The following is a 24,528-nucleotide window of genomic DNA, read 5'->3' as shown; positions in this document are numbered from 1 at the left end:
GAACTGAAGTTTAATTACATTTCCCCATGTACTCTTGCAGCTATACCAGAACATCATACATACAGTTATACTGAGAGTGTTTTTAATCAACATATATAGGAAACACATAGAATCACAGAATCAATTCAGTTGGAAGAGACGCTCAGGATCATCGAGTTCAACCATAATTTTGATCTAGCACTAAACCATGCCCCTAAGAATCTCATCTAAACACCTTTTAAACACCTCCAGGGACGGTGACTTCACCACTTCCCTGGGCAGCCTGTTCCAATGCCTGACAACCCTCCCCTGCCACAACTTGAGGCCATTTCCTCTTGTCCTATCACTTGTTACTTGGGAGAAGAGACCAACACCCTCCATGCTACAATCTCATTTCAAGTAGTTGTAGACAACAATAAGGTCTCCCCTCAGACTCCTTTTCTCCAGGCTAAACAGCCCCAGTTCCTTCAGCTGCTCATTAGACACATATTTGAACCATTCATCACCTGTCCCCTTAATGCAAATGCCTTCTACAGTGGTCTACACATGCAATTCTGTGTGTCATATTTTCACTTGTCTTTCATTAGTGTTTTACATTTCCACCTCTACCTTACCGCTAGGAATTCCAGGGTTGGGGGGGGAGGAGATCTGCAGATACTGAGTTAAAGCACCCTGAACCTCATTAGAGCTGCACATCCCTTCTGATTAGGTAACGTATCTACATCCCCTACACCACATTACTCTCAACACTCCACCATTTATCCCCAAAGCTACTTATATCAATACAGCTCTGCTGACTTCTCCAACTCTTTCCTACACATATCAGGAGCAAACATGAACACCCTGAAGGCAGGTAACTCCCAGTGATTAGATTCTGTACTCTCTGACCCGGCTGGAAAGGCTGCACACCTGTACATATTTTAGTATTCTATTTTTTCAAGTTTTCTGTGTCATGAAGTCATGAAACGCCAAACCAGAAAGCTCCCTTAATCTTTCACTGATAATTCTGTAACAGAGTTAACCTTGGAGAACTTTGTCTACACTAGTTTCAAAAAACACAATCAGTAACTCTTGAACACAAAACAAACAATCGGAGCCCAGTTATAAACAGACAGCTATTTTTTCCAAAGCACTACTGTTTCAGCCCAGTACAATAAATATTTAGACTTAAGACTTCTTTCACTCAATTCCAAAATAAAACACCAAGACACACTTAAATACACCAGTTTAAGAATCACATACAATTTCTCACTTGGAAAGATAAGGTCTCTTGTTGCGTAGCATTTAGGACACTAATGGAAAGGGCCAGGGGGATCAAGTCTCCATCTCTTTTGTTCTAGCTATGTCACTCATCAAGTTACTCCTCTGTGTCACTTTCTGTCTCCGTGTTTAATTCGTGTGATTAAGAATTTGATATTTGAAAGTCCAACTTTTAATAATAGGAGACAATGTCTGTTAGCATAAAAAGGTGACAAGGTTACAGATGGATTCTGTGCTCTTTTGTTTTAATTGACTTAACAGCCTGAATTTCCTAAGTTTCTTCAGTATGCTTGTTATGACTACTAACGCTTGGTTCTTTTCACACCATGTGATAAGGGGATGTGGAGGTGAAGAAATGTTAACACACACACACACACACACACACACACACACACACACACACACACACACACACACAGACATACCTCCCTAACATATTAATCCAAATTCACTGAATAACTGCATCTTCTCTGCAGACTGAGAAATCTGTCTTTCCAGCAAGGGAACTCCTTGCAGATACCTAACTATTAAAGAGTCCAATTTGGCTACAGAGGTCTTGACAGTCACTTCTTTCGGATTCTTTCCTTCTCAGGCATTAGAGACAATAAACCCTAATGAGTACAATACATGCTTATAAAATTATAAGCATTTTTAACTTTGATCTTTTGCTGAGATCTTTCACATTCCTTCTAATTTAGAGCCATCCTCAGGCTATTAGTCATGCCCACTTCATGTCTCAATGCCTCTTCTCTTCCTCTTCTATCACAATATAGCAGAAATATGAGAACGAACATGAGACAGGAAGTATTTTGCAATCACTTTCTGACAAAGTCCCTCCCTCTTGGCAGCTTCCATTTAAGGCTCAATCTGACAGCGTGCCCTAAACCATGTCACATCTCATCCTGTATCATAAAAGAATACATTATTACCACAACTGTGACAGTTAACCCCAAGAAACCACAGGTTATGATCAGGAGCAGCAGTCCTGCTTCTCCAAAACCCTTGTCAACCCAGAGGTTAGAAAACTAATCCTTCCTTTTATCACTTTTTTTTTTTTTCAGATTACTCCCCAAAATTACCTCTGTGGCCAAATGGCTACTGGGTCCAATGCAAGGAGGAACAGAGGAGAGTCATATAAGTAGAACACAATCACCTCAGCAACAGTTCCCAGTCAAGCACAGAATGACAGAAAATCCCAAAATGCTACACGGCAATGCACGTCCTTGAGCTCTGCCTTCCCCCCAGCTGTACGCTCTTACTGCTTGCTTTGCAACTCTTACTGCTTACTTTGCATTCTGGGGTGTGAAGCCACCTGTGCTATTTTGAGGGCAACACATTCATACAATTAAAAACAAGACACAACAAGAAAGCCACGGTGTTTGGTTTGGGGTATTTTGTCTGTTTTCAAAGTAGATTTTAGTTGATTCAGAGTATTAAACGCATTCCAGGACAAAGGATATGGTAGGACAAGATCTGGGAGCAAAACGTGGACAACAGCAAGCCCCTCTGCAGAGGTCACAACAGCAAGATGCTGCAGTGGCTCTACCGACTATGGAGTCACAGCATTAGGTTGCTCTTTCCTATCATGGTAAAGATTTGCTGCTCAAGGCTTTTTGCAGCCGAGTTCCCTTCTGGTCACACTTAGCTCATCTGTTTTCATCCAGTATCTCCAGTGTGAGCTATGGAGAGATGATAAAAACAGTCTGCTTTACTGTATTCCTCCCCTTAGGCACAAGGAAATCTTTGTAAAAAAATCATTAGCATTCCTTCATTATACTTCAGGTCCTTCCACAAAAGCTTTTTTTGTCACAAAGCCTGCAAAAGTACTAACAGCCATCAAACCTTCCTTGTCCTGAAACTAGTGGCTATCATCCTGACTGGGAGGTTGTTTCCTTATGCTTTCCTTCCCGTCCTTCACATCTATTGTTCTGTATTTGAGAAGGACCCTATTGTTCTCTGCCTCTACCTAGATACTATATATAAAACTTATTCATTTTTATGAACAACCATTTGATGGGAAAGGAGAAAAGTTTTCAGGATAATTTCTTGAGTTACTGATTATCATATCTTTGCATGATACCCGTAGTACTTTTTCGTTTAGCCAGAGGCATGTTTGCCTCTTCACTGAATTCCCTATTAAGTAAAGTGAGTGTATTAGAACAGTACAGGAAGCACCGTGATTTGTGAGGCAAAATGAATCTAGTTTAAAAAGTAAATTAAATTAACATTAATTCTCTACTAAAAATACCCAGCGCCTATCTGTACCTGTAAACTTTCCGTTCGTCTCACACTGAATATTCTACAACAAAATGTTTACAGTGAAAGAAAGTAACTAGCAGAATAATTTAAGAATGCAGAAGAAGCAGATGCAACTACACACAGACTTGCTAGGAAGCCTGGTTTTCAACTCAGGGTCATTCTTTTCTTCTTCTCAGACAGCTCCGATCATCTTATCTTTGGAAGATTTATGACACAGTATAACCACCATCTGATCAGCACAGGTTTACTTTGGGCAAAATACTCATAATTCACTTGTCTGGCAGCTCTTGAGAACTTGAGATAGCACATAAAACACAGCAGCCCCAACTCCTCTCTCTAGTGCATTAGCTACTGGAATCACATCATTCTGTTTTCTCTGAGAAGGGCTATAGGGTTATTTTTTATAATAAATTTTTTTTAGAAGTCACCTTGAAGTCCAAACATTAACTTATCATGAAATAATGTGTTAATATGGACTGACTTTTGGAGAAATGCAGGAGACTGAAGTCTTTAAACCACAGAGCAACTGGTATATCAAATAACCTTCCTAGATACATAATTTTTCTGTATGAGTGACACTAAAAAATAAAATCTTACAGAGTGCAGTTATATGGTTCTCCAAGTAATCTTATCACTTGCTCACAAAGAAAATGTTATCTCTTGCTTTTTACCTTTTCCAAATTATTCAGCCATTTATGTTATACACTTGTCATATCTTTAAAAGACTTATGTTTACCTAATTTAGTTCACCAGCTTTGAAGACCTATGGAAATACACTGTAAGGGTATGAAAAATAGAAAAATACAGTATTTGTTTCCAGCAAGCTTTCACAGTCAAGACAGTGATTTAAATTAACTGTGTCATTTCCTAGAATCTGCAGCATATTTCAGTAACAATGGATCATTAATTAACAGTATCTGAATAAAACTAGTATTTTTTTCCTACTGAGCATAAATTTTAAGAAAAAATAATCCATATTCACAAGCATGTGGTCAGTTACTAGCCCTGAAACACAGTGAAGGATTATGACTGTAGAGACTGCAGAAAGAACTATGTTCCAGTTTCTCCTTTGGAGGATAATATAGAGAACATGAATTACACAAGAATATAAAGTTTTAATTAGTTTTATCATCAGAAAGTTAGGTGTTCAAAATGAACTAGAATCCAATATGGAACTAAACAGATACATATTTTGCAAAACAGAAGAATCTCACAGCCAACTCTGAAAATGTAACACTTCTCTAAAAAATAAAATTGCAAGCTGACAGGACAGCATTTTCAGGTTAAGTAACCAGTCCTAACCATTAACCAAGATGAAAGCCCCACAATACAAAGAGTCAGAAATAAAACCTCCTGCATCATTATCTTGATAAATCATTCCATAATGATCCCATTTCAAATCATTCCATAATCCACAGCTCCTTTTAATCTCAGCAGGAAGAATTAATCTTTCTATGATCTTTTTATAGGAAAAAACAAGTACACTATTACATGATATTGTAGATTATTAAGTCACTTAGATAGCATTCCATGCTACTGAAACACAAGAAGATATGGATCTGGAGAATTTTTTTAAGGGCCTTCTCAATTTGGAATCTGTTTCACATAGATTTTGTTAAAATTCTTTCAAACCTATCATCATTCTCCTTATTCCTCAGAATTTGTTAGCTTTTAGTCTCCCTATTCTGTAATCCAACAATGAGTCATCCAGTATTTTTAGTTAGTTTCAAAAGGCAACTTGTGTAAGCAATGTTTGATTCAACTTCCCTTCCTCCATGGACACCAGTCATACCAGCAGTGTGACTAGTTGTGGAAAGACCCATACAGGAGTTGACCTTATGAATAGTCTATGGCACACAGAAATCTCAGAAAGCAGTTGCTAAAATAACATTCGACCTTTCACACTACAGCTATCAAGTGCACACCAAAATTTTCCTTTGCCAAACATGAGCAAATTAAGCTGTAAAAGTATCTAGGTAATAACAAATACTATACAGCAGACCAAGGAAAGACAAAACAGATGAGGATGAACAGTTGATCTCATGCCCCACACTTCTTCCTCATCGCTATTCTTTCTTTATGGATTCAAAAAAAATTAACACAAATTTTGCCATAACTGTAATTCTTCAGGAACAAAAAGGTCAGACAGAAATGTAAACAAAACTTCAACTAAAACTTCTGCAGGTGTCAACAGGAAGTTTGCACCCCCCACACCCCCCACCCCAAATGCCCTAGCAGCCCTAAGCAGAGCAAGTCTGAAGGTAAAAAAGCTCAAGCAAGGTAGGCTGTTTCAGACATAATTTGAATAAACAATTCTCAAAGGCAGCAGTAACCTAATTACATAAGGTTTTTTTCTGCTCCAGCAATCCCCACCATAACAACTGAACAAGAATTTGCATGGCTTCCCATCAAAATTATACCAAATCAAACTGAACTACAAGGCAGGGGAGAGGAAAGAGAACGCGAGTTTCCCAGTCTGGTTCATCATGGAGTCTGCAGATGAAGAATGAAGGGATTACAGAGATGAGAACATGCAAGCAAAAGTAGGTGCAGAAAAGTTAAACTGGCCGCCAGCTGTCAAAACTACCAGCAGACATGTCTCTAAGCTTAGACACTTAAATTGAGACAAATAACACTCCTCAGACTCATCAAGATTGTTTCCTTCATAGTCAGAAGAAAGCTATTTTCAGAACGACTAAGCAACTCTGGTCGTTGAGAACCTGCTGAAGATGACTCCACCACTGGAAAGCCATCTAGTAACCAGTAAACAGCACCGCATGCTAACTCTTACTCAAGGGCGGCTCCCAGATCTCGGAGCGAGGGCAGCACAGTACTGCAGGGCTGGCCACTCTGCACGCAGAGCCCAGACAGCCCTCCAGCGAGGAAGGTGTCTGAGTGACACTCTCAGATTTTCCTGTAGTGATGGTGATGTGGCTGCCCTGCAGGAGCACTGCTCATGTTCTGAATATTAGCCTGGGAATACTAGCACAGAAAGCAGGAGACCCAGGTGCCCTGCCTTGTGTTTCCCTGATGGAATTAAAATTCTTCAGAGAACATACTAATCGCCAGGACCACAGAAGAGTCTAAAAAGACACATGATCCACCCTTCAAATCATACTGGAAAAGTGGGGTCCACACACAGCCCAGAACTGAGGAATTATGAAGCCTAAGGGAATACAGCTGACTTGGTAGTTTCATTATTCTCTCAAAGGAAATCAAAAAGTCTGGTCTTTGCTAAGGTTATTTCTGGTTTTGATGCTTTTATGGTGTCCAATGCACCAGACAACATGAAATCATAGCCAGAACAGTACCCGCCACTTTCTCAGGCATTCCAACGTGGCAATTAGCCAAGTCTAAACAGTTAGAAAATGAAGGCACTAAATGAATTAACATACGTAATACCTGTTACAATTGTTGAAGAATTTACTTTCTCAACTATTTTCTTGGACAGAAGGAATATCAGCTCACAGATAAACTCCTTCTGGCAGGGAGGACAGGAATAAGAAAGCATTCAGAGAGAAGCTATTACAGCAAGAGGGAGATATAATAGTTTCAGCCAATGAAATTTTAAATCAACAAAAACTTCCTTTGCAAGATAAAAAATGTCTTAAAATACTTGGGCAAAACAACACAACAAATCTAGACAACAGCAGCATAAACCAACATTTGTAACATCTATTTGCTGGAGAAGTGGAGTGTCAGGAAGAATGAAGATCTGAGCTATGAAAAGGAGCAGGAGAACAAATTACCTTCTTTGCAGTAAAACAAGTAAACGCAATCTGCAAGAAATGTCAACACCTCAGGACACATATACACAGGAATACAAAGTAACAAAAACTTCATTCCTCATCACTAACTTTAATTGGATTCGTCAGCACTGTTCATCATCACAACCATTCAAAGACTGCTGTTACATGAGTAGGGTGCACTATTTCCACTAGGTGGCTAACTTCTACCAGTTGGCATAATAATTTCCTGTAATAAATGCCCATAATTAATGGGTGCAATCAAAAAAACTGCTAAGGTTCCCCAGAAACACTTATTTGTACAAACTCCACATGCAATGTTTACATAAGCTATGGAAAGAAACCCTAGCTCTCCTTCAAGCAAAAGTCCATGAGAGAGCAGCACAAAGCTGCCATGGTAACGCCTGACTGCCAGGTCTAATTGCATTTCATAACATAATTCCAAAACGGATTTAAAAATCTGCTGCTTAATTACCATCTTCCCCACTGGGAGTGCAGGATTATTTCATAGTAATTCCTTACAATTAGAGAGCTTCACTGGTCTGCTGTGAATGAAAATTTAACCTGTGGGTCTGTGCACAAGACTTCAGGTCACAACCACGAATTCACCCAAAATGCAATGGGAGAGAGTGGGGAAAGTAAGATAAGGAGTTTCCATCTCAAACAAACAGGATCAAGAAAATATTTTAAAATTACCATGACATTTACAAATTAAATACTTCTGCTTTTGAACTCAGGGGCCATGAATGTCTTCCTGCTGTCACCACTATAAATACTGTAAGTATTAATCATATTACCTTTATTATTTGTAGTTGAACCCCTTCGTCTGTTTGAGGGCCTTGAAAACAGCCACATATTGTCTCAATAATTCTATCAATTAATTTTTTGCCTGGAGCTGTGCTGTCTGGAGCATTCCCTGTCAAGTGCCCATATGCTATAAGTTTCTGGAGAGGAGGGAAAAAAAAAAATCACATAAATAAGAACTTAAAAATAACTCAGCTTCTTGTTATAATAAATAAATTCACTTGCTAGCTCTAACTTGCACAGAATAATTAAAACAGTACATTTTACCCCAAGACTCATAAAACATCAAGGATTTTTTTTTAAATGTCTTCCAGATTTATTCAATTTTCACTCAGCAACTGCAATACAAGGTTTGTCAGCAAACTTAACATTAATGCTTTTGTTCATCAGTTAACAATGTTTTAAAACAAACAGGATTCTAGAAACTAATTCACATCACACAAGTCTTCATATGTAGTCAACACAGAATTGCTTTTAATACACCAGATAAACCAGCTGCAAATAGTTTCTATTTAAGCCACTGGCTAGTCTTCTGTTTTCAAGTGTTTTATTATCCTTTTCTCTCTCTACGTCTTCGATATTTTGAAATGGAATTTATTACAAAATTAACAAAATCCTCTTCGAACACTTCAGCATTACAGTATTTGTAAATCTGCATGGCCCACCTACTTAAAAAACACACAGAGTAGCAAACGGCTAAACTTCACGCTGTAGAATTTGTTTTGCAAACATTACAGGAGCCTATGTGTTTAGAGAGACCAGACATCTCAAATTGAAAAATATTTTACTGCAATCACAAAAAGCATAAAATCAATTTGATAACGCTACACCTGCTCTGTTAGTTCAACACAGAGATATACACATGAAAATAGGTAGTTGTACACTACCATTATAAAACTGATTCAAACATGTAATTGTGCCAATACATATATACACAAATAAACACATACATGTTCTGCATAATAAATAAGACATACATTCACCTTTTGTGAGAAATATATTTAAATTTGGTTGTGTGTGCAATGAAGTAAAATAATAGAAAAACAATGGCATTATTTCTTGCATACAACTGCACTTCCCCTCCAAATCAACAGAATTTTATAGCTGACAGTTAAAGCTCGTCTTCATACAGACCTGTAAACAATCTAGAGATGTGCTGACAATCCTGGGGCACTTTGACTGGCACGCCAGCTCAAACGGGAGGAAGTATTTGTCCGCTTCAATGAAGCTCGTCTTTGATTTCACAGGTGGAAGAGTGCTGGAACCAGGCTTTGCTTCTCCATGAGGGGGACTAAACAGAATGACCACATTAGATTGCTGTAAGTGATCATGCAAATAGTTCTCACCACTGCAACATTTACGAATGAAATAAAATATCAAGAAAATTAACATTAGGAAATAGTAACTCCTATGAAGTTAACACCACAGTAATATCGTTGTAAACAGCTTTTATACTTCACCTGTCTCGTTTATGGACCAGGTAAATTGACCCACTGCACACTAAACAGATATTCAGCAGTCCCTACTTGTTTGAACACATAAAGACTTGTTTCCTCTGAACACAGGAAAAGACTCTATGGTTGGTACAGGCAGAGGAGAAGAAGGGAAATCTCTTCAGTATCATTTCCACATTAAGTGATAACTGAGACAAGTCTACTCTGTTACTCTTATACTAGAACAGACAAAAATACAACTTGCCAAAAATTTTAATGACCCCGAAAGTTTAAAAACTACTTAACTGCTGTATTATGACACAACTTTGATTCAGTACTTTAGAGAATGTGTATCTATTCTGGAGATTAAATCATATCAGAACGTCAATCCTGGACACACTCAGGGAAAAACAAACAAATAAAATATCAGTTTAAAAAAAAAAAAAACAAAACAAAACGAAAACTTTGGTCTATCTGTGCTTCAGATGACACCACGGCATATAAGAGTTCAGTGCTTACCAATGTATCTCACTTGTGCAACTTATCTCAAACAACTAATGGTACAAAATTTGAGAAAATTATCCACTGTTGAAGTCTTATTGCTTATGGTGCCTTTAGAAAGGGCATACTCAACAATGCTTAGCTAAAAAGAACAATTAAAAATGGGTGATTTTTCACTAATTTGTGTGCATCAATGCAGTTTGCCTTTGACTTGAAGCAAGAAGGTCAGATTTTTCATTTCACAGAATATCTCATCACCTTTACATAAATCATTCTTGACCTTTTCTATGCACATATACATGTCTTTACATAAAAGGTAAACTACACCATCTTACAGGGACTTGATAGGTGGTATTAAAAAAAGAGCTTTACTTCATATTCTGTAGTGAAGAATCAAAAATTCTTGCAGTAATTTGAATAGATCTTTACAGAACAACTGATTCCAAATCCAAGCTTTTGTTGCAAGTTAAATCAGATGCTTCAAGGAATGCAGATAGTAGAAAATATATATTTTTCATGTTGCTGAAGTACAACAATGAACTGCTAAGAGTTTATTATAAATCCAAAGACTGAATGCAGCCCCATGTACCATGGAGAGAGCCTTAAACAAATCAGTATGATACATTATGAATTTCAGCTTTTTGAAGGAGTATGCTGGATACTCCTTCAGATGTTTGGTACCACATTAAAACAGTCCTCTTTGTCTAGGCTGCTTAAGAAGACCTAAATTCTAAGTATTAATAGTGAATAACTAGTGTTAAGATTCTACTTTGCCCTAAATAACTTCCCTTTCGGAGGTTTAAGGATTTACCAATACATATTCTTTTTTCCTGAAGAAGAGCAAAGGCTTTTCTGTTGGATGCATAATCTTACTTATTGCTCAATACTGTTATGCTAAAAACAGAGCTCTTTTGGATAAAGCCCAAATCAGATAAGTTGCAGAGGAACTACACGATTCTTCTGCGTTCTTAAACTCCTCTGAAATTCCTACAAAAGCTTTTCTCTGAGGAATGGAAGGGTGGTATCTCTTCTTTATATCTTATGACAAGATTGTTCTTCATCTAGTGATTACGTCTACTGAAACCATTAAAATTAAGTTTTAAAAAAGGCACTCTTGAAACAAAATCAGGATTTTTCAGTAATGAGCAGTCCATGATGTGATTACAAAAATGAAGAACCCATATCACAGCAAGCCACTGCAGAAGCCTGAAGCTTCTCTTAATTGAAAGCTATTTAAAAAATGCCTCAAATAATAAATATAGAAGATGATGCTCAATTTGTCTCCAGAAAGATAATTCAATAAGCTCATCACCTTGCTGACGATGGAAGGGGATAGCAACAAGAGGAGAGAAGAGCAACCCAAAAGATCTTCTCTTCTTAATGTCAGTGAAGAAATTACTTGAGCTGTTTTATTTTTTCCAGCAGACTGTGGAACCATAAACTGTCTCTAACAAAGCTTTGATCTACCAAGCATGAAAACTATAAAGTATGCTGATACTTATATATCAGCCATAGAAACAGGCTAAGGTATGTATCAAACCATTAATTTTAAAAACTATTTTGCAAGCATTTGCTAGGTAAGGGTTACACAAATCAGTCTGTCCTTTTCTATTCCATTTCCCTCCATCTCGCTACCGAAAACCAGTTCTGGTTTTGGTTTTGTTGGGTTTTGTTGTTGTTGTTGGGTTGTTTTGGTTTTTTTTTAAAGCAGTCTTCCCATGCAAAATTTCTGGGAGGTAGAAATGATCTATTTTTTAATGCACTCCAGGTTCACTGTGAGATCAATTTCCTTGAATAGGGTCTTGAAAAATTTAAAGAATTATCATTAAAAGTCCCTTGTCATGATATTCATACCTCAATCACAGAAATAAGCAGCTGAAAATAATTTGGTAACTATGAGGTTTCTCAATTATAAGGTCTGGAAAAAAATAGTATTTTGTACTGCATCTAAAAAATATGATTTTACAGTAAGAATAGGGCAAATCCATTCACAGTTTCCAAGTCCAGCAATGCCTTAATAGCAGCAAAAGGCTACTTTCAAAATAAAGACAGCACTAAAGAAACCAAATTATATTTAAAAAATGTACACAGGCAGGTAAGACATACTCATTATACCCCCAAAAATCACAACTTCAGGTACTCATAAGGCAGAATTTAAGCACCCAAAGATCAGAAATGGCTGAACCCTGCTTGTATAAATCATCATAATTCAGGGTTCTCATTAGTTTTATCATGGTATTTAACTACAGTATCAGATATTACTTTTCCTTGTTCAGTGACCAGAACAAATATCCCTTACTGAACATGTAACATTAAATATTTTTTGTTATGATGCTTCACAATGTGGACTTCTGCTTTATTTATACTACTCTAAGTAAAACCTGTTATAAAACCACATATTACTTTCTGCCTGAGACTTGTCTCGTGGTGCTTGGTGCAAAGTTTTCTGAACACTACACAATTATTAAATTCACTTTTATAACCTTACTATGAGCTGATGGTACTGATTTTATTTTGTCGGTGGAAACTGAAGCACAGTGACTCAGTCAGATGTATCTATTTTTTAACTGCCAAACTTGGTAAGCCACAAGACTAAACTGATCAGCATATCTGATATTAAACTTTCCTTTACATCTTTGGAAACAAAGTTCCTGCTGGCTTCCTTTCCAGGTAGAAGTGTTTAAATTTTCCAAACCAAAACTTGTAGATTTCAACTCAAATACCCAGGAGATGAAGCAGAAATCATTAGCAGCCAATTTTGATGGCTGTGGTTTAAATGATTTGCCTAAACCAGAAATTCAGTTACAGGGCAGAACACAGGTCATCAACCAGCACTCATTTGCTTAAGGCATAAGAACACTTTGATCATCAGTTTCACCACTGATGCGATTCTTTCAACAAGTGGTATAAACAGTCTTCACCACACAGCCCTGACTCATGGCTAGCAACATACACTGAATGAGGAAGAAGATCCTGTGGAACGTGTAATTAAATACTGATAATGGATTCCACAGCTTACCAATACTCAAAAACGTACTTGTTGATAGTGGAAGAGTGCTGAATGTCAATTATGGCTTCTACCTTCACTTGCAAGGAATTGGTTCCAAAAATGTACACCTATTCCCCAACAAGGTCCTTTTCAGACACTATCTTTTCAAATTACACTTGTTTTCTCTACCCATTCCCACTTCCTCACCCCAACCTCCTCCCCTTGAGGTTCAAGTATTTTATTTGCCTTCCTGGCTCTTCCCCTCCTCTGAACCCACCCAGAGAGCCTTTTAAGCTCAGGCCCCTCCACGAATACTTTCTGTGCCACCTACAAAGACCTTTTCTAATCTTGATCCTCATTCCTCCCCTCCCTGGCCAGAAAATATCAGCCCACTTCCTCTAACCTACCTTCTGCCTACCAGGCCCTATGCCTTGCACTGTAATAGCCAGTCAGAGAAGGAGCACGTTTAGCTCATTTCCAGATACCACCCACCTTACAAAATACATGCAGAAAAAGCTTGGTACACATTTTAAGTAGTTAAAAGCACTATTGCTCAATATGATGAACTACAACATACCTTTGCTTTTCTGTTTCAGCCTTTATTTCCTCTGTAAAATGAAACAAAGGCATAGTTATGGAAATGGTATCATACCCACAAATATAACATTAAATAACTGAAATTATTGGAAAGCAAAACTATTTAGGCAAACATTTGAAACCAGGATTAGTTTAAAGCAAAAAATACATGTTTATAAGCAGTTTCATAAAAGCTTTCACCCTTCACCTGCATCAGCTGCAACCTGTATCAAAATCACTTTAGAAATCTACATTCAAAATTTAACATTTATATTTGCATCTAGCCATCCCAGCTGTTGTGGTTTAATCCCAGACGGCAGCTAGGACCACACGGCCACTTGCTCACTCCCCAATCCCCGAGCGGGACTGGGGAGATAACTGAAAGGGGCAAAAAAACAACTTGTGGGTTGAGATAACAGTTTAACAGGACAGAAAAGAGATAATAACAACAACAACAACAATAATAATATACAGAACAAGTGGTGCACAATGCAGTTGCTCACCACCCGTGACACCAACAGCCCATCCGCTCCCAAGCAGCGGAATTTGCCCCCCACCCAAATCCAGGTGATGTTCTGAGCATGGCGTCCCATGGCAAGGAACAGCCCTTTAGCCAGTCTGGGTCAGCGCTCCTGGCTTTGCTCCATCCCAGCTTCTTGTGCCCTGGCAGAGCATGGGAAGCTGAAAAGTCCTTGACTACCAAGCAAAAGCCAAAACATCAGTGTATTATCAACATTCTTCTCATCCTAAATTCAAAACACAGTCCTATAACAGCTACTTGAAAGAAAAACTCTATCTAAGTCGAAATCAGGCCACCAGCTAAACATCAAATCTGTAGAATGTTTCTGCCAAGACAGTGGCAAGCCCTTTTCACAGCTCATGTACATAGAAATAACAAGGAAAACACATATATTATCAGAACTATGAATCTATCAATAAAGGATATACTGCCTGTTACATGTGGGTTATACAGAAAAACAATAAAGAATCCACTATTGTTGACTGTTACATGAAACCTTGATGACTAAGAATTAACTTTGCTTTTAAACAGTGTTAGACACCACAGTAATGACTAGAGGGGAGGAAAAAAAGCCTGTAGTGCCTCTATTTCATGCTATTTTAAAATATATTAAACCAGAAAGACTAATAGTTTAATGTTGATGACAAGACCTTCTAAGTAACTTTTAGAATACATTTAAAAAGTGATCCTAAATTACAAACTAAAATTAGGAAACATCTCCAGTTTCAACCATGCTTTTGTCTGCATCCTTTAGCTAAATAGCACAGTCAAATCATAGGAAATTCCATAAAGACTAGGATTTCCAATATTGTAGGAATACATCCTTGAAATAAAATGTACAGGATCAATATGAATATATACGTTTTTTAAGAAATCATGTCAGGAAATCCAAACTACATGAAAACCACAATCAACTAAAACCAACACTTCACTTTGATTTTTGTATCTAAACTTTAAACTACTGGAATGGATTGATTCTGACCAAAAAAGAAAAAAAAAAAAAAAGAATAATACTTCTAACTAAGCTCCCATGCAGCAAAAGCACACTTTGTCTGTGCTCATTTACCTTTTTACACAATAACATTGATTCACTTACATAGCACAGGTTCCTAAGTTTGATATTTTATCAGAAATCACTAGTATCAAGTATGCTTACTAATAGACTTGCTCAACATCAAGAGAAGTAAACATAAGGCGTGCACATCAATCTAAAATCGAAGTCCTGTATCTGATACAACGGATGTTCCTGTCTATGCCCAATAAAACCAAGGTTAGCAGGTCAGTGGTTCATCCGAGAAACAGCTAGCCTAGAAGTCGTTCACATCTGTGTTACCCAGTGCTAGTCAAAACATGAAAATAATTCCATATTCCAGATATTGAATATTCCTCAGTAAGTAACAGCAACAACAACAATAATAAGTCTTACAGTCAGTAGTGTTTCAGGAAAGTGTGCCTTCCTATGATGCTTGATCCATGTACTCACTTGAAGACAAATTGCTGACCAACAGCAAGGAGAATAAACTCTCTTTCTCCCTTCCAGCATCTTCATGTTTTTGACTATTTTACCTCCCAACTTAGCATTCACACCCAGAAACTCTCCTCCCTGAGATGCTCTCAAGTCTGCCCAACAAACATCATCACCAACCAACACACACAACTGCAGAATGGCTTCCAAGCTCAAAGCTTCCAACTAAAGCAACAAAACTGAGCAGATTCTCACCCAATACCCAACTACTTTGAACACAGAATGAAACACAGTATACTACAGAAACTAAGGGAGTCCTAAATCTCTGCTCAGATAGTAATTCCACTAATAACAGCAATGAAATATTAACAAATTTTGCCTGTGAAATGACGCAAGGTGTGAGAACAGTGTCAGAAAGGTGGGAGGCAGACAGACACACAATACAAAAGCAGAAATCGTGTCTTACTGAATTTGAATTAGCTTGAGTGACTCCTTTAAATCCTCTTTTTATATATATATAAGTTCTTGTTTAAAATGATTAACACACAAACTTAGAAACCACTTAGTTATACTATCTGAACTTAAGTCATGCTAACAAACATTTCTACTGGTTTATATTTAAATTATAATTCAAGGTCATAACCCACTTTATGGTATTTAATATGAAGAAATATGATATTTTACTACAAGATAAAACGATGTCAACTTGTTAAAACACAAATTTCAGTTTACAGTTTTATCACATTTTAATAACCTGAAACAAACACAATGGCTTATTTAAAAATTAAGATCACTCAGGAACAGGAGTCAACTACTCTATTGACAACACAAAGATTTGTGCAGTTAAAAGTTATTTAATACTTTGGCTGGAAAAAAACAAAAAAAACAAAACCCACAACCAAACAAATCTGGAAAAATAATTATTTCAGACTTTTGCTATAAGTAAACCAACATAATACTAAGCTCCACTTTGTGTCCAATTCTGGTTGCCCTTCTCAGCCAGAACTACGCCACTGGAACACCAGTCCCCTGAGGCTAACTACTCCCCACAAGGGAACGTGCAAATTGTAGTGGAATCTGTAACCTGTTTAGAATAGAAACAGTTGTGAGCATTGAATTATTGTGAAAATTGCTGAAGGAAGTACAAGTTAGCCAGTTCTTAGTTCCCCACCCTCTCCCTTTCACCATGAACATCTATTTTTCCAGTAATTACATGTTCCAAGTGCAAATATTCTTCCAGCACTACTTAAAGCAGACGTGACAGCAAGTGAGTATTCAGACACCTTGGTCAACTTTACAGGTTCCAAGACAGTGGTTAAACTGTATGCTTAAACAAATCTCTTCAGCTGCATGAACAAGGACAGTCCCTGGCAAACAGACAAACATGCAACAGCATTCAGGAAAATAAAGATTAGAAACAGTGGTTCTGCTTTGCACTAACTCATTTTACTCCTGAACTAAAATAATGTATCTAATCCAGTCAGGAGTCATTTTGATGCTATGTCAGATTATCTCTGAAATTATTCTCTGCTTTGTAAACTCTAACAGTACTTGCAAAGATTACCAAAGTAAAAAAAAAAAATCCAATCAGAGCTGCTGAGAGGCCTCACTGAGCTACTGATATTCTAACAAATTTTCACTATTCTTTCTTAAAATACTACAAGAATATGTCACAACAATTCACATCAGAAAATGGAAATGTTTGTAATGAAAGGAAGTACACTACAATTCAAAGGGAAGACCTTATGCAAGGGTCAACCTAATGAAATGTTACTACCATTTCAAGCAGCACTGCATCAGTCTATTAATGTGAAAGTATGGGGTTTATAACCTTTGTCAAATAAAAACAAAGGTTCCTACAGTGGCCAAAATACGTTATTTTGGAAGACTAAAATATTTTAAGTTGCAGATAAGCACATGATAGTATATGATTACTACAGATGAGGTAGACAGCAGACTTACTTTTACCCTTTATAACAGAGAAAAGCTAATTTCAGTCACCGATTGCTCCCTCTGCTCTCCACGCCAAAACACAAGTTAATCACAATACAATTTCATGGTCATGTCACAACCACATCCAGCACGAAGCATATAAAAATTCAAGGAGCATTATCAGCAAAAAAACCAGATTATAATAAAGGTAACTAACAATTCTCATGCTGGATAAAGAATCTGTTAAAGACGATGAACCAAAACACTGACTGATACATTCTTTTAAACGGAAAAGAGTAATCCCTGCAAAACTAAAGATTAGTTACAAAAGGGAGAAGCAGCCAGGCTTGAAAACATAGGCTGCTTTCCTAAACACACACCCAAAACCACAAAGGAGAGGATCCAAGAGCTGGAAAAGCTTTTCATCTCAGCATTACGATTCAATTTGGGAGGAAGAGTAACACAGGATGTAAGAAGCTGGAACAAGGAAGAAGACTGTAGAAAAAGACTACAGTTCGCAGAGTCTTCCTCTACGATATAATACCTAGCATGTAATCACAAAACTACTATGGAAAATAGCTCAGATTATTCTATGGTACTGAAAGGATGATGTGACCTAAAATGTAACTAACTGGGATATATTTAGTACCCTTAAATAAAGCGCAGCAGAAATAAAAAAATAAATCCCTCCTGTTTATACAGTTCTATCACGGAGCAAATGGAAATATATGTGGCTTTTGCACACAGAAGATAGAGCTCAAAGAGATGTATTCTTTTCTAATTTTATAACGGTAAAGACATTTTTTATATGAGTGCACTGGTTTCAATTGGGACAGAGTTAATTTTCTTCATAGTAGCTTGTATGTTACTGTGGTTTAGATTTGTGCTGAAAAGAGTGTATATTTTAGGTATATTTTAGTTACTGCTGAGCAGTCTCACACAGCATCAGAGTCTTTTCTGCTCCTCACACTCCCCAACAGCAAGCAATCTGGGGGTACACAAGGGGTTGGGAGAGGACACAGTTGGGACAGCTGACCCCACACGACCAAAGGGATATTCCACACCACAGGACATCATGCTCAGCAATAAAAACTTCGAAAGTGGGAGTTTTCTTGCTGTTGATTGGGGAATGGCTGGGCATGGATTGCCTGGTGGTGAGCTTTTTTTTGCATCACTTGTGTTTCTTAGTTTTGTATTTCCTTTGTTGTCCCCTTTCCCTAACACCCAACACCCCTTCTTTTTTCCTTATTAACCTGCCTTCGTCTTGACCTAATGTTTTTGCACTTTTACCCTTCCAGTTCTCTCTCTGATATGAGTCAGCTCCTCGTAGCCACTTGTTTCACTGTCAGCCACAGGTAAACCACCACAACAGGTGCCCATAATTCCATTCTCACCTCTCAAACTTCACTATTTCAGCATGTCATTTGAATGTTTTTCCTTGCTCTCTTCAGACTATTCATAGTTTCTAGCATTTAAAAAAAAAAAAAAAAAAAAAAAACAAGCTACTTTCTAGTTTTCTTTTTCTCCCTTCAACATTTATAACCAGCTAATCTCATTTGAGACTATAGAATTAACAATTGTCTCTGTAACTACAACAGGAACACCCAAGCAGCAAGGTCAAAATTGGCCAAGTAGGTCAGCAGGTGCTGTGGGTGATACTGTCTTAACTGGTCTCTAATGTGGATCAAACTCCAAGTTAGAACTAATTCACTGTTTGCCCCACCAATCTGATTCAAAGGATGATTTAAACCTTCACTACACTGAAGGATATGTCTGATTCCCACTTTAAACTTGTTCATGCCTGTTTATTCCCTTGGCTTCCACACCAACATCCCCCTACATGTGAAAGAGACCCTCTCCTCTAGGTTATCTTCAGGCAATATTTTCTTCTGCTTAACTAAATATGCTGTAATATCATGTAAAGTATAAATATTCTACATTTATACTTGAGCAGAAGTAAAGGATAAACTTCTCATCAAATATGGGATAACTCCAGGGTTAGCTTCAGGAATGGTACACAGAGCTAAGTTCTACTGTTTCAACTCAACATCCGGTCACACATTATATCACATGAGAAAGAATTCTTATGGAACTTGCTATTGGGAAAAGGGCAAACTATTTACCCTAAAAGGGAAAAATATTTTACAAGTTCATTACACAGCATGATGCTAGGAAAAAAAAAAAAACACCACACTTAAAAGCACCTAAACCAGATCTCATATTATATTATTCTATTCTCATATCAGAACTGTACTAAAACTCAAGAGTATTATATTTCTAGAATACTGTATTCCAAACAACTGGCATTGCCTGTCACAGAGGCACATGCATAAGTCTCAACTCTCTGAGAATCTGCGCATCTGAAGACTAATGGTCAGTATAAACATCTTAACATTTATTTACCTAATTGAAAGTAAGACTATCGGAACAGAAAACATTCTGAATTTTCACTGGGAAAAAAATAAATACCTTATAAAAATCACACACAAAATGTATATGCCTGTATATGCCAGAAGAAGCTACTCTTCCACTTAGTATTAAAAAAAAATTTGCATTTTCCACAACTCTACTTAATGCCAAAAATGTATGGAGGTAACTAAAAATCATGAACATACTACAACAACAACAACAACAAATTAATTCAAGAGAGTGAGCAGGGGTCTTTTAAATAATTTCAACAGTCCTGGATAATTAGAAGGTAGAACGAGCCTAAGTAGCATAGGATGTAGTATTCCAAGGAAACAAGTCAATGTTTGGAGCTTACATTACTTATGCCATAGAAGACTGTGAGAAGGAAGCAATTTTAGTTCAATTCTTTTGAGTCAAAGCAAGTGGATGAGATTCAAGGAACACGCATTGAAGAGGAATTTAAATTATATCAATATCTACACTTGGAAAAAGAAAGTGAAATCCTATTAGAACATTAAAGGTTTTGCTTGAATTGGCCTGGCTTGCTGCCTTCCATCCAAGTATTCTACTGACTGTCTCCAATATCATACAAAACACTATGGCAATAAATGCATTAAAACCCCCAAATTTTTCATCATTAACAGTACAAGGTATACAGAAGTCCTCTATGACCCAGCAGACTAAAGGTACTTGTCAATTTAAAACTGTAAGATAAAGTTAGCAAGACTGTAAATAATAAAAAACTAGAAATTCAGTACTTATTTGAAAACAACTTTAATCAGCTATATTCCCAACAACAACACACATCTTTCCTCTCAAAATTCCCGAGCCCAGATTCTAGCAAAGACCCTCAGTTATAGTTTGTTTACACAACTGTTCTTACAACTGCTGTTATTTGCTGGGGTCAATTAACCTTTTATTCTACTTAGTTTCCTCTATCTGCAAGGTTAGAGATCACACAGCTACAGCACAGACAAAAAAAAAGCAAAACTCTGTGCAGATTTAAGAAAGTCATTGCTATGGTCTTCACACTGCATTTACATAATAGCAAATAATTCTTGTGCAGACAAACAAAATAACCTTAAGAACACTTTCACTTGCTTTCCATTCCAATGTATTATGATGCTCCAAGCTCACATTTACAGGTATTGAAGAAACAACTAAGGAAGCACAGATTAATCACACTATTTAAGAAGTGTTCCAGACAAACAGAAGTTATATTTTAAACCTGACAACTCTTGATGAAATTCTGTCTGTATCCTCCTCATTGTGCTCTGCAAAATTGACTGAAACACTAAGTCATGTTTCCTTAGCTTAGAAAAACACTGAGTGGTAACCTTTGAAGCAAACAGAAATATTTGCATGTACATACAAAGTAAAAAACCAAACCAAACAAACAAAAAGCCACAAACACAGACTTCGTACAGGAGAGGTGCTTCCAGTTTAGATGACACTAATCCTCTGAAGATAGCACTAATATAGGAAAGGAACATTATATGTTGTTACTTCCCATCCAATATTTTCTGATTTGCTAAAGCTTTGCAGTACATGCTATTGAAGTATTTCTCTGATTTTATATATGCAATTCAAAAGCCAATAACTATATGTCTGATGGTCCTTACTGGGCTTTTTATCTGTGGAGCAATATTCTCACTCTTAATTTTCTTTACTGACAGTCATTCATAGAGAGCTACAGTTTCTCCCCACCTCTGCTCACAATATAATGTTATTTGTGAATATGCAGCTCTGAAACTGAGCTGCAGAAATTCAGAAACTTGAATGTACAAACTGTCTCCACTCAGCCAACATCACTGCCTGCTCGTTCAGCTCATTAGCTGTGTTATTTTCAAACTGAGAACCCCTGGCAAATCTACTCAAAAGAAGAAACTATTCTAGTGGCCTCACTCTGCTTAAAATTAATTCAGAATAATTCAATCAAATGGGTTGTTACAACCATATTTTCTGTAATAAACTTTATACTTGCTCAACCAAGTTGAGACTACTGTCAAGTTGCTTTACTGAAGAAGAGCTGACACACATTTAGGTCACACATTGCCAAGGACAACTGAACTGTAGTCATTATTAGCAGCATTTATATTTTAACATGTGGCTGAAAAGCTCATTTTCTGCGGCAGTAAAACATTCTGCTTCCCCTCAATATTACATGGGTCTCCATCCATTATTAAATGTACACCAAACTCCCAGCAGTATCCAAACTTGTGTTTTCACCCCTTAAAGAAATTTCTTATGCTTAGATCAAAATCAGAGAATGGAAATAGACTTTTTATTTACACATTTAAACACAGTTATAAGAAGAGGATAGTCACATATATTTTAATCAAGCAGGGCATATCTTTCAAATACCTTGTTCCAGCCTTTTTTGATACCTCCTCCCCCTACAGCCATATATTGGTTTCACACTCTAAACTCGCGGCACAAGTTGCTGAAAAGGTGTGTTAGTATACAAGGAACTTGGTTACTTATCAAATACGTAGTCACCTAACCACATAACAGAAAGGATCTTGCCTAGAGGTACAGTTTTCCAACATGCTTTAATCCAACCCAACTGAGGGTGATCACTGAAAAAGGTGGTTCCTCCTACTCCATGTATCTCTTTGTATTTATTTGCACACCCCTTACACAATCACTGCCAAGGCACAAACTTTCAATAGCTTGATAATCTCCATTTTCATTGGGTCAGTGAGCCATTTCAACTCACTGTAGAACTTCATGATAATGAGCCGCCACATCTCGTGTTGTCACATGCTTCAGGAAAAAAGAGCTGGAACAGAACTGCCCATTCCAGGGGATGCCCACAGGTGCACTGGAATAAATACATTGTAAAACCATATGAAGTTTACCAACTATGTTTCATTGGCATTAGTATTTTTTGTAATAAACTTTAGCAAGGACAACATTTCTTTATCAGGTAAAGGGGGGAAGCCTGCAGCTCTATATTACTTCTCATATTCACAACGTGTATAGTGTTTTCTGATCATTCTTTCTCATGTCAAAATTCTTGTGACTTGTGTAAATCCTGATTCTAGAGGCTACAACCCCAGCACTTAAACACAGCAACAGTTATCCAAAAAAAGAGGCAGGTAGCACAACATTTTGAAAACAGCATAAACTAACGACTCAGATATATTTATTTCTTTTTGCATTTTGTGCTGCTTAAAGAAAGTAAGCAGCATAGATATCTTATGCAGACAGGAGAATCAACTACTACACAGAACAGACTTCCCAGCAAGAAAAACTCATAGTTATTCTATGAGTTAAATGGCACAAATATTTTTGCTACTCAACATCCCCCTTTCCTCCTTCCTGCATCATCTATCTATATTATGCCAGCACAACTGTCTGGACATATCTGCTATAAATTTGCAGAGGGACCTTACCAGTTGAAAAGTAACAAAATACCACTGGATTATGAAAGTAAAAGCTGAAGTTTTTAACTTAAAGCTTAAAGATTTTTTAAAAAATATGGATCAGTTCTTTTAGCTAGCTTTACCACATCGCCACGGGTAGGATAGGGAAGAAAACAAATGCTTTAGCCAGGATTACTGCTACTGCTGGGGAAATATGGGGTGTTAATTATAACAGACTGAAATCACAGAAAGAACAGAAAATTAAATTCAACATGGAAACCTGAAAATGTGTGTTGAGGCAGGTCATTTATTTCTTCAGTAAAGAATACTGGAGGATAAAACATTGAAGAGAAACAACAACATTAAGACAGATCCCCTAGAAGAATCTGATCAAAGGATCTACTACAATTATTCAGATCAGAATAACTGTAATTTACAGAAAAAAACCCAATTTTACCTACAGAATGCAATGGTATACAATATACAGACCAGTGTATAAAAAGGTTGTTACCAACTGTCTCTCATGAAAATACCAACATATTAGAGTAAGAAAAGTATTGCAAGTCTTTGGTTACAAAAACCCCTGAGCTTTTCTGCTTCAATAATCGATTTTTCAAATATTCTTGCCAAGAATCATGACTGCCATCTAAGTAACCCAAAACAAGTTAAAAGAAACAAATTGCCAATTACAAATTCCAGAATATAGGGATTATAATAATCATAACTCTTTATAGAAATGAGACTTTATATTTTCATCCCCTTCGTCATTGCAATTCAACATTACAAAGCACTCTATGTGCATGAAGTTCCTGTAACTTCACTAGAAAGAATTAGGAATCTACTAATTGAATTAGGTTTCAAATTTAAGGGATGGGGGGAAGGTAAGCCTTGAGGGATGACAAGAGTTTTATGGTTTGGAATAATACATAACTCCTCTGGTTTCTCTAGAATAGTTTGAGTAAGATAACTGGACTTCTCCCTCCCCCCTATATCGTTTACCTGATTCAACTGATGGGACACATCAGTTTATCAGCATATCCGCCAAAAAGAAAACAGCAAAAAATCAGGACAGACATAAGTTCTCAATAGCATATATTGAGACTCAATCCATCCAGTCCTCTATCAATTTTCTCAATTAGTCACTAGTTCATTTGAGTGAATATTTGCTTCAGCCAGCAGAACTGCAGCTGGTACTGCACATAAGAGCAGGACTGCAGACACTCTCCAAGCATGGTGGGTTTACACTTCCTCAAAGCCACAAGGAAACCAGTAGATCTGTTATTTAAG

The 24,528-nt window shown here is 37.1% G+C and overlaps 1 protein-coding gene across 2 annotated transcripts in view; it reads right to left on the bottom strand.

Annotated features, from left to right (window-relative positions):
* The window catches only part of ARFGEF1 (ARF guanine nucleotide exchange factor 1), a 93,992-nt gene that overhangs the window by 49,812 nt on the left and 19,652 nt on the right, over positions 1 to 24,528 (bottom strand). The window contains exons 2-4 of one of the 2 annotated variants that reach the window (XM_065830340.2): positions 13,549 to 13,579; positions 9,183 to 9,339; positions 8,042 to 8,188 (exon numbers count right to left, since the gene is read on the bottom strand). In XM_065830340.2, the coding sequence (XP_065686412.1) occupies positions 8,042 to 8,188; positions 9,183 to 9,339; positions 13,549 to 13,579 (335 nt within the window). The remainder of the gene's footprint in view (positions 1 to 8,041; positions 8,189 to 9,182; positions 9,340 to 13,548; positions 13,580 to 24,528) is intronic. The other variant, XM_071804038.1, reaches the window with a different exon arrangement.

This window comes from Patagioenas fasciata, chromosome 2 (assembly GCF_037038585.1).
Source record: "Patagioenas fasciata isolate bPatFas1 chromosome 2, bPatFas1.hap1, whole genome shotgun sequence".
Taxonomy (NCBI): Eukaryota; Metazoa; Chordata; class Aves; order Columbiformes; family Columbidae; genus Patagioenas; species Patagioenas fasciata.
This window is presented reverse-complemented; position numbering and strand designations above follow the sequence as displayed.